At 53.4% G+C, this 19,934-nt stretch overlaps 1 protein-coding gene across 3 annotated transcripts in view; it reads right to left on the bottom strand.

The window, feature by feature from the left end:
* Positions 1 to 305: 305 nt before the first annotated feature.
* Positions 306 to 19,934, bottom strand: part of LRFN5 (leucine rich repeat and fibronectin type III domain containing 5) — a 57,692-nt gene continuing 38,063 nt past the window's right edge. For 2 of the 3 annotated variants that reach the window (XM_083838147.1, XM_083838146.1), the window contains exons 2-3: positions 10,751 to 12,158; positions 8,876 to 10,082 (exon numbers count right to left, since the gene is read on the bottom strand). In XM_083838147.1, coding sequence (XP_083694273.1) covers positions 9,140 to 10,082; positions 10,751 to 12,138 — 2,331 coding nt within the window. In that variant the 5' untranslated portion in view covers positions 12,139 to 12,158 and the 3' untranslated portion in view covers positions 8,876 to 9,139. Of the gene's footprint in view, positions 2,388 to 8,875; positions 10,083 to 10,750; positions 12,159 to 19,934 lie in introns of those variants that run through there. The other variant, XM_083838148.1, reaches the window with a different exon arrangement.

A 19,934-nucleotide genomic window follows, 5' to 3' on the forward strand; every position in this document is an offset into this window, starting at 1 on the left:
AAAGCAGTCCCCCATTGCTAGCCCACCAACAGGACTATTAATGACAGCGTGCAGGTGGCAAGCTCTACTCTTCAGATATTGCAGGGTTTTTTTGCAAAATCTGATTCACAACTTCAGCAAATCTGACCACAGTGAAATCTGGATTTCTAACTAACATTGAGCTGACAGGTGGAACTTACCTTGACGATTAATTAAAAGGACATAAAAAGTAATCAGCAAGGGAAAAACAGCTCTGCTATGTGCGTGAAAGCTTGAAATTGGAGCCATTGACTGAGGGTAATAACATGGTATTAATGCGAAATGAACTCCTGAGAGCTGATACGGTCTTTGCAGGAAGAATTTGGAGCTTGTTGGTTTAATAAGGTTTCAGCAGCTGCACAGCCTAATGCAGAATGTCAAAGGAAGAAACAACCTCTCATTTCTTCTTATAACCCCATCTCTGAATCATGGTTTCACGCTGCTTGGCTGTTTCACAGACCTGGATGTCATCTGCTTCCTCCAAGAAAGGCCAGTCGTCCTCTATCTTCACCAGGGAAGTCAGCGGGGTCTGCAGTCAGAGCTGTGGTGATGTCATGGACTCAGATTCCACCAAACGTTTTTTTGAAAGGTAGTTTATTTTGGACTCATCCTTTTCCAGAATTCAAACCCCAATTACACTATGCAGTAAGGAAAGGGAAGAGCAATATGTGCTGTTATTATAATCCAGGTAAAATCCAGTCTATGTGCAGTGCCAGAAAGATCCCAGGTCATGCTTAATGAAAATAAGAGCAACGAGTCCAATTCCTGAGCAGAATTGATGGGTTTTCCTCTTTAAATGTCCATCTGGCATTCTAGTGCACTGGACAAAGCCCTGACCATTCATCCCCAGGGTCTGCGGGGCCGGACCAGCCCCATGCCTCCTGCACACACTCAGCCTGGAGTGCCGGGCCCCCGCCAGCCCGGGAGAGCCCGTGCCCCCGCCGCTCGCCCCGTGCAGCTCCGCGGCCCGGCTGTGTGCTTTCTGTGCTTTGGCCACCTCCGGGCAGCCTCAGCGGGTGCCCGGTGGCTGCTGATGCTCCCGGGTCAGCTCACACTTGAGCCAGGGAGATGTGGTTGTCCCTGCGGGTGCCGCAGACCCCAGGTGAGCCCCTCGGATGGGCATCTGGGCTGGTGTCCACAGCTGCACAGGGCATCAGCAGCTGCCACTGGCGGCGGTCCCTGCCACAGAGCCCTGGGAGCTGCGGGGATGGGGCAGGGCCGCGGTGCTTGGGCAGCACCAGCACCTGCCCTCCACACAGCCAGCCCCACCGGCAATACTTACACTGGCTGTTCTTTAAAAGGTGTGGTTGATTCACTGCGTTTTTTGCTAAAGATACAATTATATCTGGAAGCCATACGGAATTCTTGATGAGAAAGAAGAAAAATAAAACCCTTCATCTTGTTTGAAAAGCAAGCCATGACGGAAAGTCTCGGTGTCATGCTGGACCAGAGCGTGCCGAAGGCGCTGGTGCAGCCACAGGCAGCCGCAGCCCCCGCAGTCCCCAGCTGCAGCCCCCGCAGTCCCCAGCTGCAGCCCCCGCAGTCCCCAGTTGCCCCCAGTCCCCAGCCCCCCCGAGGGCTGCCCTGACACAGGACTGGCAGCACGCCCAGGGCTGGTGCTGCAGGAGCACGGGGCACCCAAACACGGCCGCACACCCGGGGCCCCGTCCGGAGGAGAGAGACGCGGGTGCAAAAGCGGGGTTTCGGTGGTGCCCAGGGGCAGGAGGGGCTCCCCTCCCCGCTCCCAGCCCTGGGGTGGGCGAGACCCAGGCGGCTCTTCCCGAGGGGACCAGGGGCAGAGGCGCGGGCAGTGTCCCGCCCACGCCGCGGGCACCGGCAGCACCGCGGCACCAGCCCCACACCGCGCTCGGGGCCGCGGGCACGGGGCAGCAGCACCCGCACACAGGAGGTGTCACGGCCCCGGGCGCTGCCCTCCGAATCAACCCACATGCCAGCTCCGTCGTAGTAAAACATTTATTCATTAAGGTGATATAAGCTACCATGTTTACAGTTTGTGAACTCACCACTGGCAACGTTTAACATGACCGGTACTGCAGCTGTTGCCACCAAATTTTTCATCATTAGTTTTATAAAAACCTCAGACACCAGAAAAAAATGTATTTAGACTTAATGTGGCAGATGGGAGATGGGGAATCTGTGAACTGGGGAAGAAAGTTTATCCGACACAGCCAACCTCCACGGCCTCTTGGCTTCAGCCGCGGCTTCAAGTAAGAGTTTTGACGGGAGTGAGCACGGTTCGACACATCAATCTTCACTGCGATGGAATCGTATTGTTTTCTGCCGAGTAAAAACATCGGTGGCAACGTTTTCAGGGAGCGGAGGAGGGCAGGCGTCCTTCGGGTCAGCTTCTGTGCAAAGAGACAGAACAGAGACAGTGAGGGGACGAAGCGCAGGATCGGGCCTTTCGCCCGGCCTCGGCTGCAGCAGGAGTGCTGGCTGGCCCCTTGCTGCAAAAGGGAAATGAACAAACAAAAAACGCCCACACAAAGCAAAGACCAGGTAAAGATCATTGTTCCAGAATCAGAGGGTTTTCCATTTTCTAGATTGGCTTTTGCCTTCTCTGAGGTGAAGCCCTTTTCTACGATAGGGATTTCAACTCTTGGTATAGTTTCAGAAGTTTGCACAGAAGTGAAAACACCAAAAGAAAGCAGTGGATGGGCACGTGTCCAGCACTGGCCCTTGCAAGGTTTACATGCAAGTGAAAAAGTCGCTATGTGGAAAACGTGCAGGTTTGTAAGTGCCCGTCAGTGAGCAACCGCACCGTGTGCGCCGGGGGGAGCAGGGAGAGCAGGCGGCACAGGGGGCCCCTGCTCCTCGGGGAGGCCACTGCCACGCGTGGCAGGGCTCCGGCCTCGCTGCCTGCCAGCCCCACAGCCTCACTTACCTTCGGGAACGCCAGCACCCACCTACCAGCCAGGCGCCCTGCTTTCAGTTCGCCCTTGCAGTCACAGCTCTCCCAGCTGCGTGAAGCCAAGCGCCGGGGCTTGGGGGGCTCCCTGCCCACCGACCCCGCAGGAACATTGTGCTGCCCACCACCACCCCACCCAAGGGAGCACGGGGGTGGAGAGGGCAGGTGCCAGAACCCTTAATCTTCCTTCTCACTGTCCTCTGCAAACAAAATTTCCTGTGCAGAAGAGACGGCGTGGCTTGCACACAAAATTCCCGGTGATGCTGGGAGACCAAAGCTGCTCCGAGGTGGCCCTGTGGCTCCTCCCGGCCGCAGCAATGCTGCGCCTTGCGGGCTCACCCAGTGTCTCACAGGGCTCCAGCACCAGCAGAAGTCACCCTTAAAGGGCAGCTTCAACGTGACAGAGGAAATGGGCCCCATGGTGCAGCCCCAGACAGCTAGGCAGCTGTGCTGAGCCAGCCCAGAAAGCGCCTTCAGGGCAAAGCCAGGAGTTTAATGAACGAGTGCCCATGAGGCTCCGCGTCAGGCCAGGACATGCCGTGACTATTCCCGCACCAAAAGGCGCCCCCGGTAGCTCCCACGGGCTTGGGCAGCCCCACCGGCACGCGTGCGCTGCACGTGCAGGAGGGCAGCAGCTCCCAGTGCACTTGCGGTGCTGGGGACACGCTCCTAACCTGCGCTGCTCTAGCTACAGACTCGGGGAAAAAAGCAGGGAAATGCATCCCCTCCTCTGCTCTCCTGTCTCCAGCATGTGGCCACCCTCCTGCAGGGCTCTGTGAGCTGGGGCGAGGGGTAGCCCCTCCTGAGGTGCCCCCCAGCACCGACCAGGCTTCCCCTGGGGGACGCACATTGTGGCATCAAGGCAGGCACATGGACTTCCTCCCAGTTTCCCAACTGATAACAATTGTTATCAGTTATTACTAATTTCTATCAATTGGGAAGTTGATATCAATTGAATAACAACTTCAAATGGCCTGAGGGGGACACGGCTTGTTCCAGCACAACAAAAGCAGCAGAGCTCATTCTGCTTACTTCCACAGAGACAAAGTTTCAAACTCGTGGTCTCTCTGCAGCCAGCAATTTGCCATGTTTGCTTTTTTCTTTTTTAGTTTCTTTCCTTGCAAGCTAAGCTTCCTTCTTGCTAAAGCAGCAGCCTTCACGCCTGGCTCTTGTGAATAAATCAATTGTATTAAAAGCTTACTATCAGCAAGATCAGTAGGATTTGCCTTCTCTTGGTCTTGTATTACTGATGCCAGGTTGTACATGCTTTAACCCATTCAATTTCGGCCCCACTAACCTGCACACTTTTGCTTCACGGACACCTGCGCTGCTGTGAAAGCAAGGCCCCAGCCACACTCAAAGAGCGACTCAGAATATGGCACATTTGTTCTTCACACTTCACAGCGTTGACTTCATCCGACATCAAAGCACACGTCCTAACGCTGCCACCTCCCCGCAGCCCCGGTGGGACAGTCAGTGCTGCTGCCCCTCTCCGCCCCGCTGCCCCGAGGGACACGCCAGCCCTGGGGCGGGCGCAGCGGTGAGCACCGCCGACTTGCAGGGGGCGCGGGCTCAGAGGGGTGCTGCAGCAAGGCTACTTACTGGGGGCACCGGGAGCACCGGCCCAACAGGGGGCCTGGGCACCCCACAGTGGGAGAGGTAACACAGCCACTGCCATGGGGACGGTGCTTTCCTTGCAGAACACTGTTAGGCTCTAGCTGTTAACATTAGCTGTATACAGGGAAAGTTTTTTGTTGTTTTTGTGTGTTTTTTTAAAATAAAACATTAGCTGTATACAGGAAAAGTTGTTTTGTTTTTTTTAAATGATGGTACGCACCCAATGCACCACACCTGTGACAAAGGCGCACACTTGCACATCTGCACAGAGGAGAGGAGATGCTGCCACAGCCCACAGCTGCAGAGGCAATCCGCGTTTTGGTGTCACAGTCAGTGCTGAACTAGAAGGCGTGCAGAAAGACATTTACAAAAGCAAAGTACTGGAGACGTTTTCAGTAAGCAGGACCCTATTGATTTTGCTGTGTTGTGTTTTGGTTTGATTTGGTTTTTTTAAACCAGAACTTTGACCTACCTTAAAATTACTTACTAAGTTACCATGGGAAAGGCATTGTGTTGTTCTGTTACTGTTGTTATTGCTGCTTTAAGAGAACAAGAGAACATCACTTGTTACAAGGAGCACCTTAAAAGAACAGGACAATAAATTTTCTGGAGATATTGCGAGGTTGACAAATGTTGCCACTCTGCAAGCAGGACCTCTGAGATTCCAGTTTCTCCCAATTAAAAAGAAGAGAAGCAATAGTAAGCGATAACAACCGTGACCATTACTTTTGCTTGTTGGATCAATCACCGGGGACTAAAACCCACTGCCTCTCCCTGCACAGTGCCTGCTGTGGCTCTGGGTGCTGGTTTTACAGGCGACGCAGGAAGAGCTACGCTGTGCTTTTTGAAGGACACGTGAGCAGTGGGCACAGGGACAGCAGGCTGCCGCGGGACCCAGGGACAGCCGGCCCTGCAGGACTGCCACCCACCAGAGCTCGGCATCGATCGGCTGGCTCCTGCTGCTTCGCGGGCGCGCAGCTGGCTCGCGTTACTCAGCACCGCAACGTGCGAGCACGAGGCAGCGACCAGCAGACCTCTGGGAAAATGCGACCAGCTCTGCTCGGCAGCGAGCACAGCGCCAGCCTCCAGCAGCTCTGCTGGGCGCAGCACCAGCCGTGAGAGACCCGCCGGGACAGGCGCTGGCGCCGCGCCACACGCCAGGCACGGCCACGGGGACGCTGGCAGAGCGGGAGCGTGCGGGAACGGGCCCTGCCACCGCCTCCCGCCGCCCCGCCAGGATCTGCCCAGCCACCACGGGACCTGTCCCTGCAGCCACGTGGCGGCCGCCAGCAGCACAGGGCAGAGACCGCCGTGGGGACGGCACCACCCCACAGCCCTCCGCGGGCATCGCCCGCCGGGCCACACGCACCTCCGCACCCCCGGCCGCCTGCCGGACCTCGGCCAGGCACCCAGCAGGCGGCCGCATCCCCCCCGTTCACCTCGTTATCTATCGCGGGGCTGCACGGGTGCCTGGGGGGGGGCTTCAAGCAAACCAGGACACGTTGCCAGAAATAAAGCCACATTTGCACCCAGAGCTGAGCAGTACCATATATTCACTGTCAAGAACATGTCCAAAACATAAGCAGAAAGCGGCACAGAAAGAAAAGCTAACACAACAACCTTTTTACCCAACAAAACCCTGCTTCTCCATCCAAACATTATTGGTACCAGACCTCCTTAACAGCACAACCATGCTCTGGAAAAGGGATTACGAGTGTATTTAGAAAGACGTAAGAGGAAGCATGTGCCAGAAATTTTAGTAGGAGTAAAACCTATTTTCAAGAAGCATCATTAAAAGGCAGCAGACCTGCAGGCCAGGTGATACCCGGGGCAGCACGGTCCCGCCTGCTGGTTTCGGTGCCGCACACCCCTTGCACAGCCCCGGGCCGGCGGAGCTCCGCCGGGAGCAGGGCCCAGCACACCAGGCCCGTGTGAGCCTCAGCACGCCACCAGCGCCCCGAGCTCCCAGGGCCTGCCAGCGTGCTGGCACCAAGCACCCGCGGCGGGGTACTCCTGGCTTGGATTCATTAAATGCACACTTTTGTTTCCGAAGAACTAGAAAATTTTCCAGAACGTCACTGAACAAACATACATAAATGTTATTCTTCTGATCAAGCAGTATCTCAGCACTTTTTCTGCCTCTAACTGTTGGCAGCCTCTGGTTGTGCAGAACAGGAAGGACAGAATTTCCTCCTTCGCATGGCTTTCGGTGGAATCAAGCCCAAATAAAATGAAATGTCCTGCTGTACATTTACTACAGTGGCAGTGGCACAGTGCATACCCAATGGATACTCATCTCTGACGAAGACAGAAAGCTGCATGAGAAGAAACCTCAGCTTTCCAGGTCTAACTGTTCCTGCAATATTAGCACAGAATTAAATCAAACACGGTGACATATGGTCCTTCTAAGCTGCTTATACAAATGCATTGTGGACGGAATACTCAGCTTCAGTGTTTAGAAAATCGATTCCTTAGAGTAAAAAATTAAAAATATGAAAATAAAACCCCCTAAGCCCCCAGAAGCTATTAATGTTTTAGCACCTTCACAAAACATTAGACACACGTCCAATTTTAGACAACATATAAAGCATTTTCATTTGATGTTTTTAAAACGCACAATTAAAACAAGTACCTCAGCAGAAAACCTTTAGAGCTGTCTCCTTACCCAAGCATAAAGTGAAGGTACTACCTGCAGAGATCCAGCTCCTCAATGGAGCACTTAAGTACTCATTTTTCCCATACTTGACAATGCCTTCATTTTCAAACTACCATCACTTTGACAAATATATCACTGTCTCTGGTGGTGCGCTATTTTACTGGCTAATTTATGTGCATACATCCCCTCTAGAAGAACGTGATCTTCCAGAGAAATTTGGAGGGATGTTTTTAGCTTTTCCAGCAGGAAACGGGTATTCTAATTTTGAGGCTTCGTTTCCTTTCTGGTCTCCGCACTTCCAAAGAAGAGAAAGGGCTTTCTAAAAAAGAAACAGCCTCTTCTTTTCGTGTGCTTTATACCACCCCCACCCAGGATCCGCGCCTCCCGGACAGACAGCCCAAGCAGGGAGCGGCACACCGCAGCCAAGACCCACAGAAGGTTTTGCACGCCCCAGGGCAGAGCCGTAGCACCTCGGCAGCAGAATCCCAGAGGACTGTGAGGAGGAGCCCCCTTCCACGACAGCCCTGGGGCTGACCCGCTGCACGGATGCGCTGGCTTAGAGCCAGGACATCTTCAAGCATCTGCTTGGGTTGTATTTCCTTCGAGCACAAGCACAGGGGGTATAAAATTTAACTATTGTATCGCTTTAATGGTCACAAAGCCTATATTAAAACCAGTATTTAGCATCTGAGAATGCACTGAAATTGCTCAGTTCAACTGTCTTTGATTTAAACACAATGACCTTACAAGTTTAATTAATAGTAATTGTTAAATTTTCTTTAGAATGAGCAGAGCAGCAGCAGCACATTTGTCATCCTCACAACGTGGGTGTTTCAACTGTTACCACTTACTGCCATATGCTTGTCTTTGCATGGTGGCCTGATGCAAACTGTAGCGCTTAGAGGAAACGGGCCCCCAAAGGCCCAGACCAGACCGGGTCGCCACCATCACCCCTGCCCTCGGCACTCGCCGAGCGGCTCCAGAGCCCGCTGCTGCCCTCCCGCAGCGGCACGCGGCCCCGGCACCCACACCTGCTGCTCCGCTCGGGCTCGCTGCCCGCCATCCCGAGCTGCCTGCGCCCTCCTTGGAGCTCGACAAAGTCAATTCCCATGCAGCAAACCAAGCTTCGCACGAGCTGGGAGCAACTGGTCAGGTATTGGCCCTGGGTGCTGCTGCTGAAAGGCGGCAGTTTTCCCAGCTTTGGCACTGACACCCCGGCTCTGGACAGAGGGGGACCCTTGCCCCAGTGCTCCCCTGTCCCACTCCTCCTCCTCCTCCTCCTCCTCCTCCTTGTCCGCGCCCCGGGCAGGGCTGCGGGCGGGCAGATACCGTGAGGCCGGCTGGGTGTACCGAGTGAGTATTTTATTTTACACAAGATAACAACACAATGTTGTTGTTTCTGTACAGCATCTGCCTAAAAACAAAGGCAACACCATTGTCACGGAAAAGAAATATACAGTCTGACCATTTTAAAAAATATTTTACTGATTGATCCAGAAGTGGTTATTTGTTAGCTTGGAGGAAATTTCATTTCCTTTATAAAAGGCTTTTTCTGTGAAAACTCTCTCTTGTGTTTTCTGCTACTGCAGAACCAGGAAGCCAGTCCTAGAGTAGGGAAGGCACTGGTGCTGTATCATGCTTTTTTCACCCCTTAATTTTTTTCTTTTTTTTTTTTTTTAATCTCTCAATGTTGCCTTCAGTTTTGATAATAAATAAAATAAAATGGAAACTAAATAAAACCCTGTGTGCACTGGGTGGCTTATAGAGAACCCCGCGTGAACAAGCCATTAATCAGCGAGACAACAGTGGACTTCCAAATCCCATTCCCTAGGAGATGGAGTTTCACACGACATTTGGTGTTTTGTTTTTCACCGAAATAAAAAATTTAACTTAAAAAAAAAAATAAAACAAAAGGCAGGTCACACAGTGCTTTCCAATATCCACTCAGAACTCGAGAAAGTTGCTTTTCCACTCTCCCCGTCAGAGCGGTCTGCCTGGGTCAGCATCCCGTTCATAGAGAGGCTGCGCCTGGAGCACAGTCCGCCCGCGCCCGGGGCGTCCAGGTGGCAGCGGCACTGCAGCAGCTCCCCGCCCAGCGACAGCCTGCGCTTGGCTCTGGACGTGGCGGCCGGCAAAGTGAGAAACTTACTTGGCTTTGATTGTGCTCTTTTGTACGTGGGGGCCCCTTTGTCAGAGTCGGGGGGACGGCTAGCTAGCTGCAGAGCAGTGGAGTTATTTCTGTTAGTGTTTTGGGACTCGATATTCGTGACAGCTTCACTCTGCGGCTCGCTGCCTGGCTTTGGCCCCGGCTTCCGCTTCTGCTTCTGGGGCGCAGAAGCGCTGGAAGTCCACGCGTGAGGCAAAGCGGAGGTAGTGGTGGCGGCGTCCTGGCCGGAGCCGGTCTCCGGCGAGGGGGCGGCGCCGTCGCTGGCAGCCTTGCAGCACTGGACGCCCTCCTCGTGCCCGACAGCCTGCTTGGACACGGACTGGGACAGCACCCCGCCGCAGCCCTGCATCTGAGCCCCGTTTGTCTGCGAGTACACGTTGCTGACCTTGGTGGCCTTCTGCTGCCCGTTGTTGTTGCACACCTTATAGCGGATCATGAGGATGATGATGAACACGAGCACCGAGGCCACGATGATCCCACCAATGATGATAATCATGGTCCCACCCAGGAACTGGGACTGCATGAAATGGCAGCGCACGTAATCCTGCTCGGTGGTGAACTGCGTGCACCCCACGACGCGGGTGGCAGTCAGCGAGGTGATCCCGTCATCGTAGATGGCCAAGACGCACAGGTCGTACACAGTCCCAGCAGCCAGGTTGTTGACCAGGAAGGTTTTGCTCGTGGGAGGTATCATTCTGGGGGATGAGGAGATTGGCGTCAACAGACATGGAAGACCCAGAGCCACCTCCCAGCCCACCTGCCGGAGCCCCCAGCCATGCTGACCCCCCCGGGGCCTCGGTCCTCCCGTCCTGCCCTTCCAGTCGTCCCCACGCTGCCTTGGCTCTGGTGCGGCAGCAGGCAGCACCACGCTCCCCCTGCACGGCTTCTGCTCAGCAGAGCCCCTCTTGAGAAAGACCATTGCGAAAACATAGATGAAATTAAGAAAAACACAGTTTTGAAAGGTATGACTGTTACAGCTGAGACTCAGAACAAATCCACCCAGGGTGCACAGCACATCCCCGCACTGCTCCTGCACGGGCACTGCCACAGCAGCCAGGGCGCGCTCACAGGAACGCATTTACGGGCAGTGTTTTCCCTGTGTTTTCATAAAACTGAGAGTGTTAACATCCACTTAGCTCATCTAACTTTACAATCCTTTTGCTAATCAGATTACTTTAGTGGATTAGAGTCCATTTGGATTACCAAAAATAACAGCACTCAGAGCAATTGCCCTGTCTGCGAGCTGAACACCACATTACTCCTGCAGCAGGCTCGCGCCGCCAGCCGCTGGAGGAGCGGAGAGCACCCAGCTCGGAGGGGCCCTGGGCACGGGCTGGGCCGGGCCGGGCTGGCTCTGCCTTACCTGTAAACAAGGGAGTCATCGTAAGTACCGTTGTACTGGATCTGGAACATGCGTATTCCAGGTATGTTTCTTTGAAAATTGAATTTCAGCAAAGCAGTAGACGATGTTGCTTCAGCGACGACCACCTTCTTGTCTTGACTGACTTTAGTATCCCCATTGCTGCTGCTCGCATTAGAGCCTGACTTGGTGGACGTAGAGATATCCGAGGAGCCAGGGTCAGGCTCGTGGATGTGGTTAGTACTGTTCAGCAAGTGAGGGAGTTTAATTATGTGCAGGTCCACCGTCTGTGTGGCTTCCCCAGCTGGGTTGGAAGCAATGCAGGTGAAAGAGCCCGTGTCCTTCACCGTCGTTATGAGGATGTCGAGCGTCCCGTTGTCGTACACCACAGACCTCGTTGCATTAGAAATAAGTTTGCCCTCGGGTGAAATCCAATGAATTGCTGGTTCTGGATCCCCCCGGGCCTTGCACCTCAGTGCTGCCCTTTGGCCCTCCAGCACCCTCAGCTCGTGGGTGTGCCTGGTAATGAGGGGAGGCTCGCACAGGAACTCCTCCTCAGGGATTGACCAGAAGTACCGGCCAGACAAGAGCTGGGGAGAAGCACATGTCTCCAGGTCGTCTTCCCTGGAAAGACGCCTCAGCCACAAAAGCTCACAGTTGCAATGCAACGGGTTTCCACCAAAGCTTAACGCAAAAGTAGAGGGGCTGATAATTCCTGAGGTTGCCAGTACCTGAGCTCGCTGGAAGAGAGGATCAGGCGGTAGCTTCTGCAGTTTGTTAGACGTGACATCTAACCTGGTCATCTTGTGGAGGTGGGAGAAGGTCCCTTTAGGAATATGATCAATCATATTGTGGTCTAGACTGAGAGTGTGCAAACTAACCATCTTCTCCACGGCATCCCAGGGGATGGTTTCCAGATTGTTGTAAGACAAATCCAATTCCTCAAGAGCTAAAACATCATCAAAAGCTGTGGAAGAAATCAGTGTCAGCTGGTTGTTGTTAAGTATCAAGTGATGAAGATTGGAGAGTCCACTGAACATGTCATTGGTGATCTTAGTCAATCGGTTGCTGTTCAAATGCAAAGCCCGCAAATTGCGCAAGTCAGCAAATGCGTGAGGTGTGATAAAACTTATTGTATTCCTGGACAGCGTCAGGTCCACAAGGCTGGTCATATTGGCAAAGTCTTTCCTTTTAATGTTTGTAACAAAGTTGTCTGCCAGCCTTAATTCCACGGTCCTCCTGTCAATGTTTGGTGGAACAAATAAGAGCCCTTTCTTGGCACAAAGGGTCGCAAGGTTCGGAGACAAAATCTGACAGACACAGCGCTTTGGGCAGATCTGAGCTCTCACTGCTACGCCAATGAACAGCAGAAACAAAAGCAGTTTTTCCATTGTAGATTAGGTTCACGAGCCTGTAAGGAAGAAAAAATGGTTGTTAATGCCCGCAAGATTAGCAAGTAAGATCATAAAAAAAAGAAAGACAAGCCATCTATGGTTAAATCATGAAACTGAGGTTCATATAACAGTCTTTCTTTCCCATCTTACTACCAGATGTCTTTATAATTGTCCATATCCTGACATAAGAGCTTCTACAGTACCTTCCAGAAGAACAACTGAGATTTTTATACATATGGATACAGACATATACATACAGACATGTACACATTTATATGCAAATGACAAAGCGGTTCGGAAGCAGTTGGTGGCACCACACGTTGCAGCAGTGGTGCCTTTTGAGCCCCTCCTGCTAGAGCTCATCCGCAGACTTGCGAAGCAGACACTGAACTTCCAAAGATGCTCTTGACCTCATGATCTAGAGCCACTTTGTGATAATGCCATTTGCATATTGGAAAGAAGGGATGTTTCATGTGTGCTTTACATGCTAACCTAAAATTCTCAGTGGCCTCTAAATCATTCAATAGGTTTATAACAATTTCTACTGAACATTTAAACTCTTAATGCTATTTTCAGAATAAACCCAGAAGGAAATAACTTTATGTCATTCAAAAAAATAAACAAACAAAAATGTGAATAAAGCAAGCAAACAAACAAAAAAAAAGGAAGAGAAAAAAAAGGAAAAAAACCAACAGCGATCTTACTAAAAGTGGAACATGGGCTAATTTTAGAGTATCGCTGTTTTCCCTGATGCTACAGCAGTGCCGCACTCTTATCCCAGAAACCCTGACAGTTCAATTAGCCTTATCTTTTACATTGGTAGATCCAGGATCCTCACAGAGTATGAAAACAAGGAAGATAACAACCATGCCCACACCAATTAAATGAAATCGTCTATCAGTCACTCTGCTAAAAACTCCACAAGTGCAATGCTACCAGTTTCTGAACGCCCCTTTGTCACAGCACATTCACCGCAGTACCCATTGGTGGATGAAGATGGTGGTATATTCCCAGGTATGCCTCCATGCCGAAAGTGAGAAGCATGGGCAGAAACACAGTCCTGCTGAGCAATACATATGAGTTTCAGGAGAAAAACGGCTCAGTTTTAAGCAACTGTCTTCAGCAGGACTCCACAATGGAAATGAAGCAGTCAGCTTCCTTTGGGATTGCTAAAACAATTCATACACCGATCAGATTATTCAGACACATCATCATCCTAGAAGTGTACTAACAAAAATAATGTAAAAAAAGTTTCACAGCTAACCATATGCAGGGGTCTTGAATTTTCACAGATATTTAAAGGTATTTAATATTACAACAATAATTACATCTCCTGTTGTCTAGTCTATCTATAATCAATCCACGCTGCCATGCAAACCTAAGGCACAGGAAGGGTAAGTGAAAATACCAGTCCCTAAAACCTGCCTTTCAGCACTATTTTTTTTTCTCTTTTGCTAATATTTCTCATGACTACTGACTATAACCAGTAAGCCCTCATTAAGGAAAATAACATAAAATTAAAAAAGAAGTCTTTAACTGTCAGATTTAAGTTCAAAAATGAATATGCCACTGAAGGTAGAGCCTATTGTTATTGCAGTGTTGGGAACCATCCCAAACCCCCCGGTGAAATCTCCAAACATATGGCCTCCTGATGAGTGAAGCTATTCGTGCTCAGCGTGCTGCCGGCTTCAGGCAGACGGTGCTCGCTCCCAGCGCTCCCCGCCGCCCTGCCGGCACCCTGGGCTTCCCTCCCGTGGGACCCGGCGGAGGGTGCCTCCGAGCAGGGGAGCCCAGCTCCTGGCACCTGCCAGCACGTCCGCTGTGCTGCCACGCACCAGCAACGTTTGCTGAAGAGAACTGCTATTTATCTGACAACTGGAAAAGGATATAAAAACAAATTTACTTTTTACAGTCAGCTGAGAGTGCAATTTGCTCGCTATACAATCCAACGTGGCACCAATTTATACGGGACTCCTCCAGTGGAAACTGGCCATTCTTGGGCTATAAATGCACCTATTAAATTTGTTTCCCCTTTCCGTTAACCTCACGGGAGGCAGCCTGCTCTTGTCAGAAACTGTAAAACTTTAGAACGAAACCTTTTGCACTCTGTTGGGGATAATTTTTTGCATTAATTGTAGCAGAAAGCAAACCTCCTGGGCAGCGTTTAAATATATTTTGTGGGTTAAATTTTGTACCTCTTGTGTCAGCATTGTACATCGGGGTTGTTCTGCAGGTGCAAACAGAACTAAAGGACAGTTCTGACAACGACCATGGGCTAAGGAAGCTCTGCACAAATAACCCACCTTGTGCAACACCCCGAGCCCGCTGGGGACCACCCCCCGGAGCCACCTCCCTGAGCAACCGCTGCAGTCGCCCACCCGTTCCAGGCAGGATTTTCTCTTTTACCCTGGATCTGGCGCACACAGATTCAAGATGAACTTTGCAGCTTAGCAGCATCCATGGCCTGACTGCTGAGGTCCCCAAACAATCCTGGCTTGGGAACACCGTACTCATTTAGATTTGCTAATACAATACAGCTCATTTAGATTTGTAGCTGTGATTAAAGTAATGCGCTCAGCATTTCTCAGATTCAGCCAAGTTCATTTTCAGAGCTACGCAGGATTAAAACAAAGTCAGCAAGGTGCATTTAAGTAAAGCAGAGGGTAAAGCTTCAGATGACAAGTTTGGAAAGACTGTTACAAACAAAACAGCGACATAAGCAAACGCAAACTTAAAGCCTACCCACAGTGACCCTCTTCCCTATGCTGCGCAGCCCCTCGCAGAGCTGCTGCCGCTGGCCAGCCCCGCAGGTACCCTCTTTGCCCTCCGTAACTCCTGGGTCACTCGCCTCCTGTGCCAGACAGGACCTAACCCTTCTCCGCCATCCTGCAACTGCTTTCACGGACAACTTATCTGAGAGCAAGCGCAGCTTCAAGCAGCCTCCCAGTTCCCAGCCTTCTTCTGACTAACTGAGCCAGTGAAACACTCTGTGCCAGCAGCCCTCCATCACTCTGGGTGCACGTGGCAATGTAAATGAAGTGCTGCCTCAGTTTGACTGGGGTGGAAGCAAGCACAGATCCCTCCTACAGCTGGCTTCTCACCTGAGACCCGCACTGTGTCCAGGAGGCACCACCACACCAGCGCTGCCCACGGCCAGGCCCCGGGGCTGCCGCTGCTGCCCCCCCTGCTGATGGAGCCATGAGGCCGGCGCTCTCCTGCCCCTTCAGGGGGGTTATTGCCAAACACACCAACACCAACCACGTCTTCACCAGGTGCCCTATGCCGTCCCGTCCTGCCAGGGCACTGACACACAGCCTGTCCCTGGGCTGGACCTCAGCTAAGCCTCATAAACTCTGCGCACTGCTCAGACCATTAATGTACACCAAGACAATTAGCCATGGCCTTACTTAACAACCTACTGTTGGAGCAAGGCCACAGGACCAGCCCCACTCGGCCACGCCGCGGAGCTGGCGCAGGGACTGGGGGCAGCTGCTGGAGGCAGGGGTGAGCGCTTGCCCGGCTGCTCGGTGCGTGACGGCACAGGAGGCTCGGCAGGGCCGCAGCCATGGGCGGCTCGGGACGGGGGGACAAGCTGCTGACTGCCCTGACAGGCGGGTGACAGAGGCTTCAGCTTCTGGCGATCTGCGATGAGGGTCTGTGCCGAGTGCTGAGTGCAGGACAGACGCAAAGGGAGAACGTGGAGCCGGCGCCCCACGGACGGGCAGTGGGTGATTTCGCTGCTGGAGAAAGGATGACAAGGAAGTGTCAGGAGTCGAGCAAGCTTCAAGAGCTTGAAGACTCCCCCTTCAGAGCCCACTGCCAGGGCTGCCTGCCCTCTCCAGCACCCTCAGCCACCTCCGGGTGCCCGGACCTGCACAGCCAGCACGGCGACACAGCCATGGCCGACCCCAGGAGGGGCAGCTCCTGGGGAGCAATGCCTCGGGGAGCAGAAGCTGTGCACGTGCTCGCAAGTGTCCCACCACACTGGGCTGGGTGAGGAAGCCCTTTCTGCAGGCCCTCTGGACACCCCCTGGCCAAGGGCAGGTCAGTGGCATAAGGATCTCAGCTCCTTTGGTCTAAACAACACTTTTGCTTTGAGTCTGCAGCTGCTCCCCTAAACAGCAATGGGGTGGGAGTGGGGCACATGGCAGCCCCAGCCTGTGGGACGTACACGGGGGAAGGGAGCCCCAGCCCATGGCAGGGCACCCCCGGGCCTGCCGCCCCTGCGCTGTGCCCAAAGACCCCCCGACCACAGGAAGCTCCGCGTGGGCACAGTCGTGCTGTGAGGGCGACGCGTGGCACTGCCAGCCAAACGCTGCTCCCCTCACGTGGAGCACTTGTCTGGGCAGAGGTGCTGTGTGCGCCATGATCTGTCCCTCCTCTCCCAGCACACGGAGCCTAGAGCCTTCCTCAGCAGCATCCTCCACAGCAGCCCCCTTGGGGAGCTCCTCACCTCGAAGCTGCAGCTGAGACCAGTTTCCTAGCAGTTGAAGCTCAAGGGATGAGAGCACAATGTCCTCAAACAAGGCAGAAAAGTGCAACTGATCTGTGACAAACTTCTCTTTGCAGGGCCGCCCGGTCAGACGCGTGCCGCTGCCGCCGCGGAGCGAGGCATCCCCCTGTGGAAAGGGCTCCTCACCCTGAGGGCGGCTGCGTCTGGCAGCAGAACTGGCAGAGAGCAGGCCGCGATCGGGAATCCCACTCATCCCCATCCGCCAGCACAGGCGCAGCATGCTGAACAACCTGCAGCAGGGCAAAGCAGGCGTCAGCAGCTCCCATGTGCGAAACCTCCCTGTGGAGCGGGACACGGGGCGGCACAGGCGGCAGGCAGCCCAGTGCTGCCCACGGCTGCCACTCGGGGAGGGGGACACCTGACCACAGAAAAGCACTTGTGATTGCTTCTTCCTTCATGTGCCCCCAGGCAGGGGCATGGGGTGGGGGCAAGTCCAGAGCCCCCAGGTAGCACCTGTCCCATCTCACCCCATCCTGTCCCATCCCATCCCATCCCATCCCATCCCATCCCATCCCATCCCATCCCATCCCATCCCATCCCATCCCGTCCCGTCCCGTCCCATCCCGTCCCGTCCCGTCCCATCCCGTCCCATCCCATCCCGTCCCGTGCTGCAGGCAGCTCAGCAGAGCACAGCAGCAGAGCAGCCCCCAGGCCCCAGCCCCAGCTGGGGCAGCCAGGCCTGGAGGGGAGCTCTCCATGTCCCACACTGCCCTCAAAGCTCAGGTCTGCTTTCCTCCCATGGTCCTGGTAGAAAAGGTCATGCCCCAGAAATGGGGCCGAGCCAGCACCAGCATGGTGGTTCTAAAATCCTATCGAGTCTATTGGATCTCTTGTGCTGCAGTGCGAGAAACTCCTGTCGGCAAGCACTGGGGGAGAAAGGAGGAGAGCAGAGAAAAGTGGGTGTATGGCTCCCTCTGATCATGGCCAAGCCCCACGAGGGTGTCTCCCTCCACTCTGAGATGTCCTAATGAAAACCATACGGGCTGTGGGGTCCCTGCTGCTGCCCAGTGCCCAACTAGTCTTGTCAAATTGTTCCTTATCATTCGCAAGGGTTTTTTTTAGAAGTGTCATGTAAGTTGTAATATAAATGCAAGCAAAGCTTAAAATAAAGCTATGTGTCTGTACAAGTGCTCACAAGTGCTCTAAAATCTGTGTGACACACAAAGATGTACTGATATTTGCAGCTGAAGAACAGCACAGGATATTACAATTAACAGAAACTGCACTTGGCTTTGAATTGCCGGGCCCGTGCTGCAGCCTGCCCGGCTCCTCAGCGCAGGGAGGGCACCCGGCCCCGCTCAGGATGGACGTCAGTCCAGGCGTGTTTCACCACCTTGCCGAAAGCCAGCGGAGTGCTTCCTCATGAAGATGCTCTGCATCGCACGCTGTGTCATGCCAGTGACCAAGGAAGAGATATTTGGGGAGATGGCTGAATCCACAGGATGCGGTGGCTTAGAAGAGAGCCACCAGCAGAAGACACGTCTCTCCAGCAGGCCCAGCACGGCTCCCAGCCGGTCAGCTCCCCGCCTGGCCCAGCTGGGTGGCTGCCCGTGCCCCCTGCCTCCCCAGCACGCCTCGCGCCTCGCACCGACAGCAGCACGGCACAGCTCGTGGCTCCTCATCAGCTCCGCAAAGCATTGCCTGATTCTCATGCCTTGCTTAAAAACATAAAAAAGAAGAAAAAGAAAACAAATGGACAAATGCTAGTTTCCTTTGAAAGTATGCACTGCTTTAACTTACTGAAAAAAGATAGGGACACCCCAGCTCCTCATGGGATGCTTGCGGTTCAAGTAAAAAAGGCTCTCAAGGTTTAGATTAGTTTCATTTAGTAGATTCTTCAATTTGAGTTATTCAACGTCTACAACATGTAACCATGAATTACAGTGGGCTCCATGGCTCACTGCCATGCAGGCGCTAGAAATGTGTCTCCCCAGAGCAACAACATCGGCCCCCTCCTGGTGCGCACCTCCTCTCGGGACCCGCCCCAGCTCGGGCAGGTGCAGGCTGACACCACCAGCCCCCCGGCTCCCAGCGAGCCCAGCTCCGAAGCCAAGCCCTTTAAAAGCAGCCCCCAGGGTGAGCTGTGTGACAGACACCAGTTGTCCTTGCCACCTCCTGCAGACCTCTGCCCTGGCAAGCTCATCGGAGAAGCGCTGATGTGATGGGCAACAACGCAGCCTTTCTCCCCGTGCCAGGTCTATCCCACAGGGCTTCTGGCCTCTGCACCAGGCTCCGCGAAGCCATGCTCTGAGCACAGACTTCAGCCCTGGGCGCTGCGTAACAGCACGGATGTGCCCTCACGCCACGCTCAGCTGGGCAAGGGAACACGGGCAGACCCCAGCACCACACCTGGGTACCAGGACGCGGCCCCGGGGGATGCTGTCACTGCGGTGTGCCCAGGGCACCCCAGCACCCGCGGGGTGGCAGGGCTGGATCCGCCCGCACCCAGGACTGTCACACCTGCCCTGCCCCCGCACGGCCAGGGCTCAGGCGCCTGCGGGGTTCAGCAGCAGCAGCTCCGATGTCTGCGTCAAAGGCCCCGAGGTGCACGTGCTACGAATGTAAACGACCGCCCATTGCTTCTAGTAACCAATCGAGGTCACGTAAACAGCTAATGAATTTGAAATTTCTGCCTGGAGTTGATCCAGGGACACAGGAAGGAAATGGCAGGCACATCAGATTGAAATGCTTCCTGTTCCCGATGTATGGCTTGCTGACTTTTTTTCCCCGGTCTTCACTGGGAGCAATACACTTAGCAGATTAGTGTAGCATCTGCTGATGTGTCCAGTGCTACAAGTTTCATTTTCATATTGTGAACTAAGTAACAAAGGGAAGCAGCAGGATGCCGTAATTAATTAGCAAATGATTTCCACTGAATCTGAGTCTGTTGGATTGTAGGTGCCGCACACAGTGAGCACGTTGGGAAAACTGAACACGGCACACCGCCGGCTAGTCTGAGCCAGCTGCTAACACGGTGCCTGACTCAGCCATAATCTGTCATCACTCAGGTCATGACAGAAGCTATTGACTGCACATTCTATCCCTCCAGGCCTCAGCAGAAGATTTTCAAGGTCTTTGCAAATGCAATTTTGTGGTGGGGAAAAAAAGTCCAGAAGCTGGTCATATTCACCTGCTCGAGATGAAGGATGAGGAAATAGCTGGCACAGGTCTTGAAAGGCATCTGGAAGCCATGCTAAAACGGGCGCATATAAATAGAGATGCTGTGAGAAGTGGCTTATGATCTGCTAAAACTACTTAAGTGGAGAACGCGGAGCTTCAA

This window comes from Anser anser, assembly GCF_964211835.1.
Source record: "Anser anser genome assembly, chromosome: 5".
Taxonomy (NCBI): Eukaryota; Metazoa; Chordata; class Aves; order Anseriformes; family Anatidae; genus Anser; species Anser anser.